Source organism: Paroedura picta, chromosome 12 (assembly GCF_049243985.1).
Source record: "Paroedura picta isolate Pp20150507F chromosome 12, Ppicta_v3.0, whole genome shotgun sequence".
NCBI classification, from domain to species: Eukaryota; Metazoa; Chordata; class Lepidosauria; order Squamata; family Gekkonidae; genus Paroedura; species Paroedura picta.
In genome coordinates this window covers 49,940,249-49,960,158 of record NC_135380.1, presented here as the reverse complement: position 1 = coordinate 49,960,158, position 19,910 = coordinate 49,940,249, and the positions used below count along the sequence as shown (strand labels likewise).

General features: G+C 48.2%; 2 protein-coding genes and 4 non-coding genes across 11 annotated transcripts; 5 read left to right on the top strand and 1 right to left on the bottom strand.

Moving 5' to 3' along the window:
* Positions 1-3,331: 3,331 nt before the first annotated feature.
* On the bottom strand, positions 3,332-11,220 carry MED22 (mediator complex subunit 22). Of its 6 annotated transcripts, none has more exons than XM_077306753.1 (5): positions 10,967-11,220; positions 10,257-10,401; positions 9,104-9,184; positions 8,232-8,440; positions 3,332-5,901 (listed from the first exon to the last, which is right to left on the bottom strand). In XM_077306753.1, the coding sequence occupies exons 1-5, from the start codon at positions 11,218-11,220 to the stop codon at positions 5,703-5,705; spliced, it is 888 nt and encodes a 295-aa protein (XP_077162868.1). In that variant the 3' UTR covers positions 3,332-5,702. The 6 variants fall into 6 exon arrangements, with proteins under 6 accessions (XP_077162868.1, XP_077162869.1, XP_077162871.1 ...); XM_077306754.1 differs by having other exon boundaries at positions 3,332-5,895; XM_077306756.1 differs by having other exon boundaries at positions 10,948-11,082.
* RPL7A (ribosomal protein L7a) lies at positions 11,079-18,972 on the top strand. The gene is made up of 8 exons (XM_077306761.1): positions 11,079-11,311; positions 12,800-12,920; positions 13,478-13,627; positions 14,401-14,541; positions 14,809-14,888; positions 16,616-16,746; positions 17,419-17,488; positions 18,789-18,972. Exons 1-8 carry the CDS (start codon positions 11,309-11,311, stop codon positions 18,891-18,893), a joined length of 801 nt encoding a protein of 266 aa, XP_077162876.1. The 5' UTR covers positions 11,079-11,308; the 3' UTR covers positions 18,894-18,972.
* On the top strand, positions 13,328-13,401 carry LOC143822257 (small nucleolar RNA SNORD24). The gene has a single exon (XR_013226111.1). It is a non-coding gene; the product is annotated as a small nucleolar RNA SNORD24 (small nucleolar RNA).
* Positions 14,248-14,320, top strand: LOC143822258 (small nucleolar RNA SNORD24). The gene has a single exon (XR_013226112.1). It is a non-coding gene; the product is annotated as a small nucleolar RNA SNORD24 (small nucleolar RNA).
* LOC143822255 (small nucleolar RNA SNORD36) lies at positions 14,642-14,718 on the top strand. Its single transcript, XR_013226109.1, has one exon. It is a non-coding gene; the product is annotated as a small nucleolar RNA SNORD36 (small nucleolar RNA).
* LOC143822256 (small nucleolar RNA SNORD36) lies at positions 16,453-16,544 on the top strand. The gene has a single exon (XR_013226110.1). It is a non-coding gene; the product is annotated as a small nucleolar RNA SNORD36 (small nucleolar RNA).
* Positions 18,973-19,910: the final 938 nt, after the last annotated feature.

Genomic DNA, 19,910 nt, shown 5'->3' with positions numbered 1-19,910 from the left:
TATCCAACCTTTGCTTGAAGACTGCCAGTGAGGGGGAGCTCACCACCTCCTTAGGCAGCCTATTCCACTGCTGAACTACTCTGACTGTGAAAAACTTTTTCCTGATATCTAGCCTATATCGTTGTACTTGAAGTTTAAACCCATTACTGCGTGTCCTCTCCTCTGCAGCCAACAGAAACAGCATCCTGCCCTCCTCCAAGTGACAACCTTTCATATACTTAAAGAGGGCTATCATGTCCCCTCTCAACCTCCTTTTCTCCAGGCTGAACATTCCCAAGTCCCTCAACCTATCTTCATAGGGCTTGGTCCCTTGGCCCCAGATCATCTTCGTCGCTCTCCTCTGTACCCTTTCAATTTTATCTACATCCTTCTTGAAGTGAGGCCTCCAGAACTGCACACAGTACTCCAGGTGTGGTCTGACCAGTGCCGTATACAATGGGACTATGACATCTTGTGATTTTGATGTGATGCCCCTGTTGATACAGCCCAAAATGGCATTCACCTTTTTTACCGCTGCATCACACTGCCTGCTCATGTTTAGTTTACAATCCACAAGTACCCCAAGGTCTCGTTCACACAGTTACCTAGAAGCGTATCCCCCATCCAGTAAGCATGCTTTTCATTTTTCTGACCTAGATGCAGAACTTTACACTTATCTTTATTAAATTGCATCTTGTTCTCATTTGCCCATTTTCCCATTTTTTTCAGATCTCGTTGAACTCTGTCTCTATCTTTTGGAGTATTTGCCAGTCCTCCCAATTTGGTGTCATCTGCAAACTTGATGAGTAGTCCCTCCACCCCCTCATCTAGATCATTAATAAATATGTTAAAAAGTACCGGGCCGAGCACCGAACCCTGAGGTACCCCGCTACTCACCTCCCTCCAGTCTGATGAAACACCATTGACAACAACTCTTTGAGTGCTGTTCTCTAACTAATTCCCTATCCACTTAACTATCTGAAAATCCAGATTGCAGTCCTTCAACTTATCCATCAGAATAATTTATTCTGCTAATTTATTTATGCTTGAGTTTGAAAATATATGGTGTTCTGTTCAGCCAGGCACCCTGGAGTTCTGAAAAACGAGATAGGATGCTGGGAATTGTAGTAAGCTAGCCCTTTCCAGTGTTCCTCAAATTTGATTGGAAGTTAAGCCCAAACAGCCAAACTGTGAAACGCCCCTTCCCCTTTCTTTCCAAACTCTTTGTTAGTCTTCAGCCATACATAGCAGATAGATGCCTCACTCATTTTCATCAGTCCGAACTTGTAAAGAATCACTTTTCTGTTAGAGGAATTACTGCAATCATGCAAGTCTGCTACTGATATACCTAATTAAAGTGATCTAAATACATTTGGTTTTGCATTGAAAACTTTCTGCAAGCAGCTCTACAGCCACTTGGGCTGTGGGACAGAAGATATGGCTTTGCAGCACCAGCATTAACTCCTTCTACCATTTAATATTTTTTATACCTGTTTTCCTAATGATGTTCTTATTATTTTAAGGATGTCAATCCTGACAAAGGGATTCATCCCACTTGGATCAATTTGTGGTTTGAAGTGGGGTTTTCAGGCCTCTTCCTGTGTCAAAAGATTTATATTAGACCCACCCCACCTACATTTGACTTTCACACATTGCTCGAGATCCCAACCTTCAGGAGAAGCCTGACAATTAGGGTGGTGCGCTGAGTCATGAGCCGGCGCCCGCACCTCCCCTCCCCTCCTGCAGTGTGGTGCTGGCTGCATCAGCATGGAACAGCCGATTTGGATGCCGCCATGCACAACCCTACAGTGGCAATCTCAAAGAAGTACAAGCTGATCTTCTTTGCTTCATGAGCAGAACAAGACCTGCACTCAGCAGAACATAAGAGAAGCCATGTTGGATCAGGCCAGTGGCCCATCCAGTCCAACACTCTGTGCCATACACTGGCCAAAAAACCAGGGGCCATTGGTTGATTTCTAGTGCAGGAACTTTAGGGATTTGTATTTCACATGGCTTTCCATATCTGGCTCAAGGGCTCCTGATGGCCCTTGGGATTTGGCCACTGTGTGACATTGGGTGGTGTACTAGATGGGCCACTGGCCTGACCCAACATGGCATCAAAGACCCGGCGGCCCTGCTCTTTTTCCGCCGCGCAAAGACTTCAGCTGGGGATGGGGATGGGCACCAGGGAGGAGGGACGCCTCACGCTGCCACGTCAAAGACGTGGCGCCCCTGCTGCTTTCCCTCCGCCCAGTGACAGCCCTTTCTCGGGGAGGGACCTCCCCGCTACCCATGCCGTCGTGAACACCTCCCCCCCACCGACACCCTGTCTGCCCACCGCCGCATGCACGCAACTTACCCCTGCCAACGCCCGACCCTGCCCAGCCAACTCGACGTGCCTCCCATCCTGTTTTGCTGCCGCCCATCCTGCCACGTTGCCCGTACGGCCACAGCTCGCCTCTCCAGCCGCTGCCCTCGCACTTCCCACCCGACCCCGCCCGTCCCTTTGGGGGCCCGCCTAACCTTCTCCCCACCCGTACTTATGCTTCTCCAGTTCGGCCGCTTTGCCGGCTGTTCCTTTTGCTTGTAGCCAGCCCCGTGCGGCCGGCACCATGACGCCGGCCGCAACCATGCAAGCACGGAGTCCCACACCTGCGTCGTCACTGCCTCCTGACCCCCTGCTCCACTCGCTTTCCCGCCAGCACCCCTGACTTCCTGCCATCCGCTGGGGGGCGCTGCCAGCAGCAGCTGCACAGTGCCACGCCAAGGGGGATCCCCAGCCATGACGGCCGCTGGAGAGCACCAAAGGTGAGACGGCATCAGTGGCAGGGCAGCCCCCGAGGCAGCAGCCGGGGAAGAGGACGAGGAGGATCTGCGGCCCGGTACCGATTGATCCACGGACCGGTCCCCGGACCGGGGGTTGGGGACCACTGTGTTACAATACAATCTAAAATCACTTTTTCTGTACATTCATATTCCCCCTCAGTCCTCAAAGTTATCATTCCATTTTTGCTTGTATCATGCAGGAAGTTTCCAAATAAGTATAAATACCGTCATGTTTTTTTCCCTAATTAATGCTGAAAGTGTTTATGAGTTCAGACAGAACATCTTGGTCTATGGAAGAAAAGCTTTTGGAGCTTGAATTAAGAAACAAAAATGAGATGAAAGAGGATATGGGCAAATACTTTGACAGGGGAGTTGCCGTCTCACTTTTGTCTGCAATCTGTTCATTCCCAGCTGAACAAAACAGCTGCATACATGTGTTTGTAGCAATACATACAATGGGTGTTATTCAGCCTTCTACTTAGAGAAACCTTTTGCTCTACACACAAACTACAGAACACTGCAATGCTTACATCCCAGGTCACCAGCTTTTATTAGCCTTGCTCCTGATCTCTAGAAACACAGATATGAAGAAGGCAGAGCTGCTGAAGACAGAAAGCAAGGGGAGAAATACTGCTGCTGAATGGCTGCCTGGCAACCGGCCATTATAGGACAAGGAGGACCAGGAAACCAGTTCCATGTTCGTTTTAGATGGCCCAGCCCCCCATGGCATGTGGGCCACAATCCCTAGCCTATACCGTAGAGTAGGCTTCCCATGGCGGATGGCCATTTTTATTGCTGAATGAAGGAGGTGATTTCTGCTGGGACCTTCCCACTACAACCCCAAATACTCATAAAAGGGAGGGGGAGGGAAGAGAAATCCTGTTCAAGAAGCTCTGCTTAATGATCTCTTAGGATACAAGGCTGTAGCCCAAAATCCAATTCTAAGTAGATCTACTAAGCATTAAAGTCAATGGCACCTTCTTCCAGCAAAGTGTGACTGGAACGGCAGCTGCAGTCAGCTACAAAGGAAAAGGAGATACACTGTGTGGTGCTGAACAAATTTAGAGCCAGGCACCTTTAAAACCAACAAAGTTTTATTCAAGATACTAGGTAAAAAGCCCACTGCACATGTAGCGGGGAGGAGTGTTTTTTTTTTTGGGGGGGGGAGGAATGCAGCAGGTGCACAACTGGCCTGTGGAGCAGAAGTAGTGTCCGGACACCTGAACACCCCTCCATTCATAGTGGCTCTTCCCAATTATATAGAGACACTATGTCGTAAGGATGAGCTTTCACATACACGCACAATTCCTCATCATCAGATATAATAAAATGGAATGGAAGTAATCAGTTCAAACTTATAGGTAGAGTGTGAGAGTAAGGTAACATCTAGCATAATGAAAATGGTTAACAGATTCCAGAAATAGGAAAAAAGAGCAATTTGGATCTGTTTGTGTTCACTGTAGATTGAATTGTATGGGAAACATTTGGCATAAAATAATTTTACCACATTAAGAGAATAATGGGGAAACAGATAATTAGTTGCTGACAACAGATAGCCGAAACTTTGCCCTTGTGCCCTCTGCCTGTCCTCTCAAGCATGAAAGCATCTTGGGGCATCATCTACTTTGAAGTAGAGCCGATTACGTCCATTCTGTTATACTGTACCTGTGTGTGTGCACACAAAGGCTCATATATATCTTGAATAAAACTTGGTTGGTCTTAAAGGTGCCACTGGACTAAATTAGTTCTGCTGCTTCAGACCAACATGGCTAACCACTTGAATATGAATCCTTTCACCAGTTGCAAAGAGACTGGGAAACAGTTGGGGGTGGGATGGGGAGCTAAAAGGTGCAATAAGCATTTGTGGGATGAGGAGGGCAGTACTGGTTTAGCTTACATGTCAGATCTAGAGGAAGAACACTGAAAATGAGATACCCAATATTTCGGGCCAAGCACCATGGGATCGTTCATATGAGCACTTTCCAACACGCAACAGAAAATTGGACAGAACTTTCTCCCTCATTTTGTTTCTGTGCCCAGAAAACTTCACCTGCTTTTCTGTGCTGGGCTATTCAAAAGGCATGGGAGCATGGGTAAAGAAACAATTAAAAGATGGCAAACCCTTCAAGGTGCCAAGTGGAAAGCAGGGGCACATCCCATCTCTGCTTGTTTTATTGACCCTGTGCCCTTGAAAGCCAGACAAACATGCAGGAATTCAACAGCCTTCACTTTACCTGCTTACTGCCCACACAGAAGGTAGACAGGGGAGACAAAAAAATGGCTCCTCCAGTTCTGCCCATCTCTATAAAGGATACTGAATATTCAAGAAATCCAATTCCCTTAGAATCCAGAGAACAAAATGTGCGTAAAATATAAAAAACTATTCCAAAGCCCCTACTGAGGTCATTCTAGCTTCATGTTCTCTGAACACATATTTTTCAGAGGGATTCGAGGCCAGTAGCAACTCGGAGAGCAACGAGATCTTCAGGAGCTCTGATTTGTAGTCAAGGCTCGCTCTGTCAGACACAAGACACAAAGGGAGCTTTGACTCAGAGAAGCTTACAGCCCCCCAAACCCTGTTGGGTCTCCAAGATGCTAATATGCTAACTGTTCTCCTGTAGACCAAAACAGCCCACAGAACAATAATCCCCAGCTGCACTGTCTTAAGCCCTCATATCAAACTGCCATAGTCCAAACATTTCTCAGAGCAGGCTCCTTTGCCTCTGGCTAACTAGTCTCCTTTCACATTTCCTCTGCCAGTTCACACGACGCAGCTAAGAGTTGCCGCTGGAGAATGGAGCAGACCACTGGAGAGCCATAAGCTTCTGGGCTTAACACAAGAACTGAAACCTTCCAGCCTCATAATGCAGCCAGGCTGCAGGACAGAGTTGTCCCTTTCAGGCATGCTCCGTGGGGGTAGCTCCGTGTCCGTTGATGTGAGGGTGCGAGGGGGTGGGCCCCTGGGGGGCTGGGATGCTCTGCTCCATCATGGCAGCTGCCAGAGGTATGGGGAGGCCTTCAGGGGAGCCCCCAGCAGGTTCTTGTCTCCAGTAGGCCTCACACAGCGGAAGATCGTTGGTGTCGCACAGGCTGTAGCTTTCCAGCAGGAGGCAGGAAGAAGATGAAAGCAGAAAGGAGCAGCACAGGAAGAGAAAGGGAGGGAGAAAGCAAGAGAGGCAAGCGTTAAGAAAACAGCAAACTGTTGTTGGACCCAACAATAAGGCTCTCTCACCCCTTCTTTGAGGCTTAGCAGCTTGTCTTGAAGGAGACATGATGAAGGGCAACTTCAAATATTCTCTTCGGGTAAATAGAATGCAATTTATTTTTTCGTCTAGAGAGGGTAGGAAGTCTGAAAAGGCTTTGCCATTGTATTTTGGAAAGAATCAGGAATCTATGAAGTTGAGGGGGAAATTCTCAAAATAAAGCACACAGGAGGAGGTGGGTCCAGGATAGGCCCATGGGAATGACTGCAGCCACCCCTCTTCCCCATATTCCTCAGGGGGCTGGAGTTGGCCTCCCTTTGCTGACTACCTCATAGTTCTTCTGGGTAATACTTGAGCATGCCATAAACACATGTGGAAACTGCTCAGGCAGAAGGCCTGAGCAGGCCCATCTCTAGTTCTGCTTCTGAAGCACACAGGAGATGCAAAAAGAAGTAGAGGAAATATCAAAAGTCTGAGAAACAAAAATAGGTAGAGAAGCAGGAGGGGAAAAGGAGCTGCTTGCCCAAGGGTTGGGCTGTTTTTCAAGAAAAAGAAAATACAACCAGTCCAAGACAGCCATGGTAGTTTTGTTCAAGGCTGTTTTATTTATTAGAGAGATTTTTGTGGGATATATTTAAAGTATAAACGGATGCTACATATATCTTTTAGCCATACATATGTATGTATATAGATAGTTATATAAAAGCATAATTCAATGCTTACGGTGAATATAACAACTTGTCAGCATTGAGGGCCACACAGAAAAAAATGACGCTTGAAAGCTGAGAGATGTGGCACCAGGCCTGGGAACTGGAGATCTGAGGCAGTTGCCTCAGCCCAGCAAGGGATATTGGGATTATGGAAATGCTCAGGGCCAACTGGCCGAAGGCACATAAGCCCCACTCCCCCCAGGCTTCTCCAGGCTCTAACACCAGAAGCCTGGCCTTCCACGCTGGCCTGGTCAACGCAGCAAGATGTGCTGCCTGTTGCAAGCCAATCCTCTGCCTGCAGGGAAGGTGTGCTGGAGACCAAATGGGCCAGATATGCTTTCACCAGCTCCCAAGCTTGGGCCTAACCTTGGTTTCTTTGGTGCACTTGACACAAAGTGTCACCTTAAACAGGAAGCCAGAAGGGTGCAGGGAGGAAAAGGCGATCCAGGATGAACCGGAGGGCCAGCTGACAACTTAGAGCAGCTCTGCTGGAGGCAGGAAAGGTTTATGGCCTAAAGATCACCGCAAAACAGGCTCCTTGGATCAGGCTAATACCCCTCCTAGTCCAGCAATCTGCATCCCAGAGCAGCCAGCCCTATTTCCTCATTTTGTCACCTTACAGGACTGCCTCCAAACATGGAAGTCCCATTGGACTAGCGCAACTCTCAAACAGACCTAAGGTGCCATGAATGCACATCATTCTAAAAACAAAGAGCCACTGAAGTGAATGGCCATCCCCACAACTTGTGGCAGTGAATGCCACAGGGAAGGGACTCACGCCTCACGTGAATCACCTCCCTTTTCAAGTTCTGAACTGAGGGTCTTATCAAATGCCCTGCCAGGAGGCAAAAATGTCAACTGAAACCTTTCAGAGGCAAAAGAATTTGGCCATTCAGCCTATCAACTTCTCCTGCCCGTAACCGCCACTGCCAGCATGCTGGTCTTGGCCAACAAGGAGGAGCCAGAAAGGTTATGAGAGTCAATTCCTGTTCCAGGCACATATGACTGATAAGAATCACATAGTCAGCTCTGAAAGGAAGTAACTTTTGTTGACACGTCTGCAAGACAAACACTGACTGCAGAGAGGTCCCATTAGAATGAAGCACCTTTGTCAACTTGTCAGTCTTTCAAAGCATTTCAATCTCCAATTCTTCACCTCATCAAAAATGGTACTCTGTTTTCACATTATATGCAGAATGCAGAATAAAAATATTTATGCTATATGATGCAACACCGAAGTGCAGAAAAGCTTTTACCCTGCCACCCAGAGAGCTGGTAGTGTTGGTAAAATGATTATAAGAGGTTTATAATTTGCATTGCATGTTTTTAACAACTACATGGAGGCGCTCAATTGTAAACAGAAAGGGTTAATCCAATTGCCTTGGGGTTGGACCCCATCCTCCAGGGTGGATTCTGCGGCCTAAACACTGATGCTTCAAGAGGTTTGCCAGAGCAGCTCAGCAGCAGGCCAAAGGGGGAGACAAGTCTGGGTTGCCCAGAGCTTTATTTATACCTGGAAGAGTAATATTCTTCTTCCAACTCATAGAGGTCAATGGAGATCTCGTCCCGCAGCGCGATCAGCTTCTTGTCACACTCCTCCTGCAGGCCACGCAGCTGCTGGTTACGCTGATTGATGGCTTCGTTGACGGAGGGGAAGTCATTGAGGATCAGGAATTGCTTCAGGTCAGAGACGAGCTTCATGAGTGACTCCCCAGCCCGGACCTGCTTGGAACAGTCAGAACTTATAACAATATGGCCACTCTATCCTGAAGGCATTGATCTCTGTTTTGTTTTTTGCCATCGAATCAGAGCCAATTTATGGCAATTCTAAAGTTTTCAAGCTAAGAGGCATCCAAGGCAAAGAAACGTTTTCCATGGCCTGCTTCTGCATGGCCAACCTGGACTTCCTTGGTGGCCTCACATGCAAGAACTAACTTTTACGATTTGTCCAGGTCAGGGTGAAGACAAAAATATATGAGTTTAATTATAAGATTATGGGCCACTGTGGCACTATTTTTCTTCCTTGCATGGCTTTCCAAGGAGCTGCAGGCACAGATGACCATAGATACATTTTCTACAACAATGTCTCTTGTGTTGGTGAACTTGTTTACCTGCATTTTCCAGCTTTGCCAGCACTGGCAAAAGTGGTACCTCCTGAAACCTCTCAGGTGAGGAATAGCCTCAAATGCTCTTCCTCCTAAGACCTGCAGAGGGCAGAATCACTCCTTTAGGTGTCAAATGGTACTGATGTGGCAGGAGTCCACCTGTGCATGCCTGGGGCATGGCTAAATGTGTATTTGGCACCTCTGAACCAGGCTAGGAACCAGCTACTATTAGACCTGACACCCAGCATCCCCTTCCAGGGATTCTGGTCCCCCAACTCACAATGTTTGCTGCTCTGACATGCATCTCATAGTTATCTTGCTCGCCTTGGGTTGCCCGAGACACCTGGGTTTCTTCTTCAATCTGCAGAAGGAAGTGAAAAACAGCATTCTGGGGTCATATGAACTTCCTAGAAGAAGAAGTCTTCATTTATTTTGTTTATGCCTCACCTTTCTTCTCAATGAGAACCCAAAATAGCTGACATTAGTCACTTATCCTCCATTTTATCCTCATAATTACCCAAGATCACCCAACAAACTTCCATGGCAAAGCAGAGGCTTGAACTTGGGTCTCATACTCTAGCTGCTGTAGCCCACTGGCTTAATTTCTGTTCCCCAGCAGGGATTTCACTGCACTCAGAGATTTCTTTGCACTTGTAACTGCTCTACATTAACCACAACTGGCTTGGTATAACACCCATCAGCCAACGTTATTCCTTGTGCTATTTTAATGCCCCAGCCCTGCATCTTCCCAAGTCCAACTGGCTAGCAACCCTGTACTGACTACCAGTTAAACTGCCACTGACTTAAGGTTTTGGTAATCACCTTTAAGGCCATACGTGGTTTGGGCCCAGTGTACCTGAGGAGCTGCCTCACTGCCTATACCCCCAAAAGAGCTCTATGCTCAACCACTTCCAACCAGCTGGTGGTCCCTGGCCATAAAGAACCATGTCTGACCTCAACCGGGACCAGAGCCTTCTCTATCCTGGCTCCCACCTGGTGGAATGAGCTCCCCAAAGAGATCAGGGCTCCACCTTCTTCAGGGTTTACAAAACAGAGCGATTCTGACAGGCATTTGGCTGAGGTCGCCCAAACCACCATCTGCTGCCCCCCCCGAAACCCCTCCCCATGGATGGAACCCACCTTGACCAATCTATGGGACCATATGAATGCCGTTGGAACTGTTCCTACTGTTGAATGTATTGTTGTATTTATTCCCATGTAAAGTGCTCTGAGTTGCAAGGGAGGGCAGTATATAAATATATAATAAATAAAATAAATTCTCCATCATCCCTACAGCTCATGTCTGAATCACTTTAAAGCACTGCTGATCAAGAGTCTGGTCTACAAAAACTGGGGAAAATTGGGAGGGGAAAGAGTGAAAACAAAAGATGTGACTTCTGTGGGGTTGTTTGGGTCTCCCCTCAAACACACACCTTTGCGGTTTTGATGATCTCTGTGAAATTATCCATGATGGACTTGATATCATCTTTCAACCTTTTATTAAAGGACTGAAGGAGGGTTTCTTTACTCTGAGGAAGAACACGTTGCTGCGACATTATGGGAGAGGAGATACTTTTGCTGGGAACAAGGGGGAAAAATATATTAGAGAACCATCAAGGCCTGCGCTTTCCTTATGCGCCTTCAAAATCTGCATGTTGCAAAGGTGTCTACTGACATGAAGGATCTGTCATTACTCTCCTGTCCCGCACTCCACCTATCGTTCTGAAGCCAGATGACCGGAACACACCTAGAAAAGCATCAGGCCCCAAACAGGCTTGAACCCAAATTTAAAGGGCGGAATTCTTGTTTCCACGCTCCGTTTACCAAACATGCAAACCAAAGAGGGGGAGGCAAAACGCAGCATCTCGGAAGAGATTCTTCTGACAAACGGATCTTCCGGCAGAGACCCCCCCGCCCCCCCCGGGTTCCGAATACGCACTGCTCGGCCGGCCCCGGGTACTCCGCCTCTGGCCTGGCCTGGCCTGGCCTGGCCTGGCCTGGCGCCGGCTCGGTGGCGGGGCAAATCCTCTCTCTGCGGGGGGGGGGGGGGACAGAGCCTCAGGCGGCACCCTTTTGAACACGGCCTGCCGCCCGCTCAGCGAAAGGACCCGGAAGCTGAAATACCGCTCGAGCAGGAAATTACGTCAGCAAACCGCCCCTTCCCCTTCCGCGCGGGACTCCCCATTCAGGGTTCCCGCGGGTTCCTCCGGCGCGTCTCGTGGGCTTCAAAGACTCCCCCTGCTGGCCCCGCCCCTTCGCCCTCCGGAGCTGGAGCTTCCATCCCGCGGGAAACAGAAGGCCGGGGGCGGGGCGAAGAAGGCCTCGAACCAAGCCCGGAAGTGGAGGGCGGGAATTGGCCTCTCCCACCTCTACGGACTCCTCCTGCCCTCGCGACATCCGTCAGAGCTCTCGCGGGAGCTGGCACCGCTTGGATTATATTACCCGGCGTGCCTTGCGCTCTTCCTTTTCCCTCCCGCAAGACAAGATGGTGAGGAGAGCGGTGATCATGGCGGGGCCTGGGAGCCGTTCAATCCGTCGCCATCCGCCCTCAGAGCGGGAGGCCGGCCGGGCCGGGGCTGGTCGCCGAGAGACGTGGCCGCCGGGCGCCTCTGTTGGGGCTCCTCGGGGGCGTTTGCGGGCCGGTCGACCGGCGTCCTGCAGGGGCCGGGCTGGGCCGAGCTTAGGCCTTGGCCACCGCCGTGGTCCTCCGCGGATTGCGCCTGCGCGGGAACCGGTGTTCGCGGCCGGGTTTCCCTAGGCGGGGAGGCAAAGGGAGCTGCGAGGCTCCGTCCCTTGAGAGGCCGCTGGCGGCTGGGCTTGGGCTGCGGGCGGAGGCAGACGTCTCTCGTCCCTGGAGGGGCCCTTTGCAGGACCCACATCTCGCGCGCTTCTGGGGGAGGGGTGTGTAACTTCTGAACGGCAGTCACAGTTGTTATACGTTGTTTTCTGGGCCAGAGTGGACCATGGCTGGCCCTATGGGTGGGGGCGGTGAGAGCTGGGCATTTTCGCATGGACTGATGAAGCTGCCTCCTATTGTGTCCGAGGAAGAGTGCTTGCACTCGAAAGCTCACGCCTTGAATAAATCTTTGTTGGTCTTAAAGGTGCTCCTGGACTCCGATTTTATGGTTCTATTGGATCAGACCTTGTTTCCTCAGACTGGCAGCTGCTCTCCAGGGTCTGAGGCAGGGGTGTTTCCCATCACCAATTACCTGAGCCTTTTTAACTGGAGGTACTGCCAGGGATTGAACCTGGACTTTAGTTTATTTATATACCGCCTTCCTCTGAGGCACAGGGCAGTTTATATGGAATATAGACAACATTACATTGAACTTAGTTTTTACATAATGTAATAATGTATGTCAATGATAATAATAACATTAATAATTATAATAGTGTTAAAGGAGTACTAACAGTGCGAACAGGTCCTGGGGCTAATGACTGCCAAGCCAATGCTCTGCCACTGAGCCAGCCAACTTGGAATGTTGAGATTTCTTTAATTGCTCTCTCTTTCCAAATATTGAGCCCCTTTAAAAACTGATTTTTAATACATAGAATCAATAGCATTATCCTTTCTTTATAGAGTTGTTTCAGTTGGGGGGAAAGAGTAACACTCCCTGGCAATGCGGTTCTGGCTCTTGGTTAGAAAGTGGCCCTTCAGACTGAAGACTTGTAGCTTTCCAGAGCGTCAGAGACCTTGAGACTTTGTGAGTGTTGCTGAGTTCTGATTCTTCTCACATTATTGCTCCATTGTAACTACAGATTGTTGAGAAAAGGTATTAATGTGCCTGCCTAGCCATAAAGATGTAATGGTTTAGGGAAAAAAAACTTTCCAGCCAGGATTGGTTCTCTGCCTGAGAATAGGCTATGCAGGGAGAGTGTATGTGCGCATGCATGCACGCCCCAGCTTAACATGGTTTTGTGGTGAGTTTCCTTGAATGCAGAGATGCCTTAACCATACCCCATTTCAACTCAACAGCCCAAGGGGAAGAAGGCCAAAGGGAAGAAGGTGGCCCCAGCCCCTGCCGTCGTCAAGAAGCAGGAGGCCAAGAAGGTGGTCAACCCTCTCTTCGAGAAGAGGCCCAAAAACTTTGGCATAGGTGAGCACACGGACAGGCAGGGGAACAAGGGGCCATGGAGATGAAGATGGCTGGTTCGTTGCTAGTGAACAGCTGCTGGCCAGTCATTCTCAGCAAGGAAAACATGTTAATGCAGAAATGTGGAAAGCACATTTGCAAGGTAAAATGTGCCCATGGAATTTACTGAGTGCTGAAGACCACAAACCATATTCAACTGAGACTATCTTGCCTGAAGTTCTCCAGCTTGAAAACTGGGTGGTCAAATTAAAATGTGGTGTTAACCAGATGGGAAAGATGCCTAGAATTTAAGCAATCATGTGGAAGGGTCGTGGATAGTTAAGGGATGGGCAAAATGCTTGTGTATATAACTGTAGAAAAAAATTCAGGTTTAAGCTAGTCTAGAGCTGCTGAAGGAGTGAAAGGCCACAAGCAAATGATGCAAAGGAATATTTGCTATCTGAATGATCTTGCTGACAAGATACCCACCAAGATCGCTGATGCTTGTGCTCCTTTGGCCCTGAAGGTAGCCCAAATATGGGTCCGAGAGTGGTGGATTGAGTTGTGCAGTATCTTTCCAGGACAGGATATCCAGCCTAAACGTGACCTGACCCGCTTTGTGAAATGGCCCCGGTACATCCGACTTCAGCGTCAGAGAGCCATCCTTTACAAAAGGCTGAAGGTGCCCCCAGCGGTTAACCAGTTCACACAGGCATTGGACCGCCAGACAGGTAACGGATGTGCTGGGCTTTCTGGCTCATAGTTTTGCTAGTTGGGGTGTCTTTCTGGGTCCCTGAGTGGATACTTGTTGGGATCACAGGGATGTTGCAGGCAAGCAGATAGCCTTACAATTTTCAAGTAGTTTTGGACTTGGAAAAGTAAAAGAGGTTGGCTGGATGGATAGTATTGATGTTGTTAACTCAGGCAGTAGACTCCCCAAACTGGATTCTTAAATGTTCAAGGTGCTGTTTGGACCTGCTGAGGGTGGTCCTAATAAAGCCAGGCCAACTTGTAGCAGACTAGGGGGCATGTGCTTTTCCTGTGTACCTGCAGGATGATCCTGACTTCTTGGCCATTGTGTTTCTATTGGACAGTCCCTGGTATAAATTCAGCTAATACCCAGGAGACACAAGGATGAGCAGCACCTTTGACAGTGGGATGTTGTGGAGGACAGTTAAGATAAGTGTTGACTTGTGAGCAGAAGTGGCTGCCGAGAACTTAATGCTATTAGTTGGAAGTTAGGGACAGGAGAAAAAAAATCTTTGGCCAAATGCAGATGAAAAGCTAGTGGAACTCGGGAGACTATACCATGCAAAAAGCCCATCCCAATGAAGAGAAGCTTTCTTTAATGTGCAGATGATGCTAGCAAATATTTGCTATCTGAGTTTTCTTGATGACTCCCAACCACCAAGATCTCTGATGCACAATGATCTCCCTTTTTTGAGGGTGGGGGGATCAGTAAGATATTGACTGCCGTTTAACAGAATCTGCATTGTTTTAACAGCTACTCAGCTTCTGAAGTTGGCACACAAGTACAGACCGGAGACCAAGAAAGAGAAGAAACAGCGACTGCTTGCTCGGGCAGAGCAGAAAGCTGCAGGAAAGGGAGATGTCCCTACCAAGAGGCCCCCAGTGCTGAGAGCAGGTAACATACTAGAGTCTACATGCTGGTGTGGCCTGGAAGAATGGTAGACCTTGTGGGGGCTTCTTCCTTGGAAGAGTATTGATGGCTAAACAACAGGCTATAGCTGTGATGTATGAATTTCTTCACCTGAACTGCAGACTGAAGAGCAAAAACACGAGCTTTTTAACCCTGAGCTTTAGCAGGTTGTTTTTAACTTCGATTATAACTTTGTTGGTCTTAAAAGGTGCCACTGAACTCAAACTTCTGTCCACAACTATCATTTTGCAGGTGTTAATACAGTCACAACACTGGTGGAGAACAAGAAAGCCCAGCTAGTGGTGATTGCACATGATGTAGACCCCATTGAGGTAAGGAGCTTGCTTCCAGTGTGGAGCTCGTTGCAACAAAGCAGCCTTTTCCAACCTTTTGACTACGGATGAGTCCCTGAATTAATTTTTCAAGCTTGAAACTGATGGCAGCTGGCCACGTCTTGTCTGCTATATCCCCAGGAAGTGACATGGCACTGGAAGTTGGCCTTAGAAGCCCAAGGTTGCCTTGCAGAGGCAGTCAGCGGCTAGCCACCTCTGCACAACGGTCACCATGTCTGCCACCACCTTCAGAGGTGCACACAGTATTCCAAATGTAGCAGCACTGTGGAGCCAGACAAGGTCATTATAGTACTGCTTGATTTATTTCTGATTCCTACTATGAAGCTTACCTTCTTTGCTATTGCTGCACACTGACTTAAAACTTTTGTTGAACTGTTCATCAGTTCAGCCATATTTAAATTGTGTGGTGGTGGTGAATTGCTACATGCAGAACACCTTGCACATTGAATTTGCTGTGTTGCTGCCCACTCACCAAGGTTATAGCTATTATTTCTAGCTTTTCAGGGTCCACTTTGGTTTTCAATAACTTAAACTTTGTATCATCTGCAAATTAATCAGTACTATCTTCTCATGCACCTCCATGATGAGATCTGAACACAATGGAAAAATGGGCAAATGAGAACAAGATGCAATTTAATAAAGATAAGTGTATAGTTCTGCATCTGGGTCAGAAAAATGAAAAGCATGCCTACTGGATGGGGGGGATACGCTTCTAGGTAACACTGTGTGTGAGCAAGACCTTGGGGTACTTGTGGATTGTAAAGTAAACATGAGCAGGCAGTGTGATGCAGTGGTAAAAAAGGCGAATGCCATTTTGGGCTGTATCAACAGGGGCATCACATCAAAATCACAAGATGTCATAGTCCCATTGTATACGGCACTGGTCAGACCACACCTGGAGTACTGTGTGCAGTTCTGGAGGCCTCACTTCAAGAAGGACGTAGATAAAATTGAAAGGGTACAGAGGAGAGCGACGAGGATGATCTGGGGCCATGGGACCAAGCCCTATGAAGATAGGTTGAGGGATTTGGGAATGTTCAGCCTGGAGAAAAGGAGGTTGAGAGGGGACATGATAGCCCTCTTTAAGTATTTGAAAGGTTGTCACTTGGAGGAGGGCAGGATACTGTTAAGTGGCACTGGGGTGGATGGAAGTCTATCAGTGGCTACTACCCTCAAGGTATAGATGGAACATCATGTCTAGGGCAGTGATGCTCTGTGCTTGCGGGCAACAGTGGGAAGGCTTTTGGATTTCTGGCTCCCCTGGTGGGCCTCCTGAGGGTTTGGTTCCTGTGACATGGAGGGTTGTGCACTGGGCCACTTGCTTGATCCAACCTAGTTTCTTTTATATTCTTCCTTCTGTTCTGTACAGCCGGTTGGTGAAGCAGGATTTCCCCTTGCGAGAGCCAAGCCAATATTAGGTTCTGATTTACCCTCAACTGATATTATATTAACTGTTCTGTGATTTCTAGACTCTCCCCTTAATATTTGATAAAAATCTGTCGCGTGTCCTGCCTTCCAGTATTCACAGAGCAGGGTGTGGCTACTGCAATGATGTTTGAATTTCTTTACCTGAAGAATTTGAATTTCTTCACCTGTGAAGAGCCAAATGATAAGAGCTTTTTAACCCTGAGCAGTGGCCTACCCAAAAAGACATTAGCAAAGACTCCATGTGTTAGTAAGTGTATCACTTGTCATCTTTGTTAAAGCTGGTGGTGTTCCTGCCTGCTCTGTGTCGCAAAATGGGAGTTCCCTATTGTATCATCAAGAGCAAGGCCAGGCTGGGCCGCCTTGTCCACCGGAAGACCTGCACCTGTGTTGCTTTCACACAAGTTAACCCGTAAGTAACCTGCAAAGTCCATGTTGGTAGGGGATGGGGGGGGGGGGGTCAGGTACCAGCTGAGCACTGGGTTTGAGGCAGCTTCGTAAGCCCCCAACTGTCTCATGACATTTACACTATTCAGTCAGATAACAAAACAACTCCAGTGGAATTTTCATGGCTAGCTGGCTTCCTGTTTTCTGTAACAGATCAGTATAGCTGGCATTCTGTCATTATGCTCTGGTAATTGTAGAATGTAGGAGGAAGTCTCCCAAATCCCAGGCAGGTTGAAAGAGAACAGAGACCCAAATGGCCATCCCTCAGCAAGGACCTATTCTAGGGTTGTGAATAGTGGTGTCTGAATCGGCTATTCCAGGCCGACGCAGGAAGCGCCACGTGTGTGCCCTGAGTTACACACCGGGGCCCCGTGCCTTCCCTCCCTGTGGTGCGGCACTGGCTGTGTCGACCTAGAATGGCCAGTTGGGATGCTACCATGCCCAGCCCTAATTCCCGCTGCTTTGCACAGAAAACTGCCAGTGGGTTCTGCACTGAAAAGTCATAATGCTTCTGCTTAGGAAGGCTCCTCGTCAGTGACGCTTGGCACCCTCTCCGTTGTGACGTCAGGATAGTTCTGACATTTCATTGTCCTCCAAGGCTGTTCTTGCTTTGTGAAATTGTGTTTTTCCTTGATAGGGAAGACAAGGGAGCCCTGGCTAAACTGGTGGAAGCGGTGAAGACCAACTACAATGAGAGATATGATGAGGTAAGCATGTGCTGATTTGGTTCCTTAGGGCTGTCTTCCAGTTTGAAAATGCTGGAAAAGCCATTTCCTCCCTGTGTTTGTTGATGCAATGTGGACCACTGCCTGGCTTCAGTTATGGAGAACGTTAGATTAACACATACTGATAGCCTGGTAGGTTGGGTGGAACTGCAATGGGTGCCATTAGGACAGGAGGTTCAAGGGGGGGGCATGGGAAATGGTAGTCCAGGTCGACCTCAACCAAGACCCTTGCAGAGGAGTGGCCTTTTGCAGGCCCTGTGGAACTGTTCAAGTTCTGTTAGGGCCCTGATATCCTCTTGGAGCTCATTCCACCAGGTGGGGGCCAGGAGGGAGAAAACTTTAGTCCTGGTTGAGGTCAGGTGAGATTCCTTGGGGCCAGGGATCATCAGGCAGTGAGGGGTGTAGGCAGAAAGGTGGTCCCTCAGATACACTGGGCCCAGACCACATATGGCTTTAAAGGTGATAACTAGAATTTTAAGTCTGATCCAGAATTCAACCAGAAGCCAGTGCAGCTGTTGGAGGATGGGCTAGATGTGGGACTTTTGAGGTGTTACTGTGAGAACGTTGGAAGCTGCATTCTGGACCAGATGCAGTTTCCAGATCAAAGTTAAGGGCTGGCCTATGTAGAGTGAGTTGCAGAAGTCCAGTCTAGAGGTGACTGTCGCATGGATCTCTCTGGCTAGGTGTTTTAGGGCCAAATAGGGCACTAGTAGTTTGGATTGGTGAAGGTGGTAGAATGCCAGCCTTGCTACCATCGTGATCTGGGCCTCCATTAAAAGGAGCAAGAATAGCTTATATAGCAAGAAGAATGAAGATTAATTTGGCGGCCGGTTCTGTGCCCTAGTCAAAGGTTTTGTGAAACCTTGGGGTTTTCTAAAATTTTGTTAAACATTTGCTAAAAATTTGTTAAGCATTTATTGTTTGATGATACAGCCATCTCCCAAAATAACCAATCACTGGCCTGGAAGGGGTGGGAAGGGGCACACACAGCTCTGCTTCCCAACCCTATTCTGCGCAATCATGCCACTTCTGGAGTTTCTAGAAGCCTGAAGAATGTTTCAGGGGTTTCTCAATGGTAAAAATGTTGGGAAAGGCTGCCCTAGCCCACGTGTAGATGTTGCAACATTATATGCACAAAAAACATGGAAAGGAACACAAGGCAATACTCCTAAATCCAGCTTATTGGTGGATTTAAACCTGTTTAAAGGTTTCAGGAAGTCTGAACATATGAGAAGGTAAATGTCTGGCTGTGTCTAAAATGAGTCTTTTCTCTCCCTTCCAGATCCGCCGTCATTGGGGGGGCAACGTCCTGGGGCCCAAGTCAGTGGCTCGCATTGCCAAGCTTGAGAAAGCCAAGGCTAAGGAATTGGCCACTAAGCTTGGGTAGATAACTCAGATTTGCCTGGAGTCTTTATGTACATAAAAATAAAATTATAAAAAAAATGGAGTGTTTCATAGAGAACAGTTCTTATATCTCTTATAACTAGGGGCAAAGCCCGTTGTCTCCAAGATTACAAGGGGCGCTAGAGCTTGGCAGTGGGAAGAGGAAGGGGGGGAGTTGCCCAGTCTGTAAGGGCATGGGGTTGAATATGTGTGTTGTGTGGGAGGTTGTGGTGGCGTGGTGGCAAATGAGGGCATGGGTGTGGAGAGATGGGTGTCAAGAACCTGTGGTTTGGAATGTTTGTTGAGTGTGGGAGAGGACTGACCGTTGGGAATTGTGGCATAGTGGTTACAGATGAGCTTTCCAGAGCCATGTCCTCAGATATGTGAAGGGAAAATCAGACTGGAGACTCTTCTTAGGGGAAGATTACATGGCAACCAATTCTCCCCAGTTCTGCATCATTTCCTTTCTTGTGTGAATTAGGCCACATTCACCGAAATGCCCCTCTGCCCTAATACACATGGGGTAGTCACAGTACACAGGTGTCCACCCTGTTCCTTCTTCTCCATTTTTTCATTGTTGATAAAATGTTATGTGCCCACATGCTTCTTTCATGGTTGCTCATTAGAAGAACGGATTTTTGTACCCTGGTGTTTACTACCCAAAGACTGTAAATATTTATTTAGATCTTCCTGCACTTTCCAAACTCACAGGACTGATGCTGCTCTGCCTGTCTGTGCCCCAGAATACAAACAGTTGCAGCTAAGGGCTGGCCATAGCCCATAGCCGAGGAGGGACACACCTGCACCATTCCCTCCCAACTGCAGGCAAAAATGGCTCCTTTGAAGGCTGGACTCTGAGGCATTATACAATTTTGAAGTCCCACCCCCAAACCTCCAGGAATATTTCCAACCCAGGGGTAGCCCACCTCCAGGTGGGGCCTGGAGAGCTCTTGGAATTACAGCTCACCTGCAGAGCATAAAGATCAGTTCCCCAGGCAGAAAGGGCTACTTTGGACAGGGT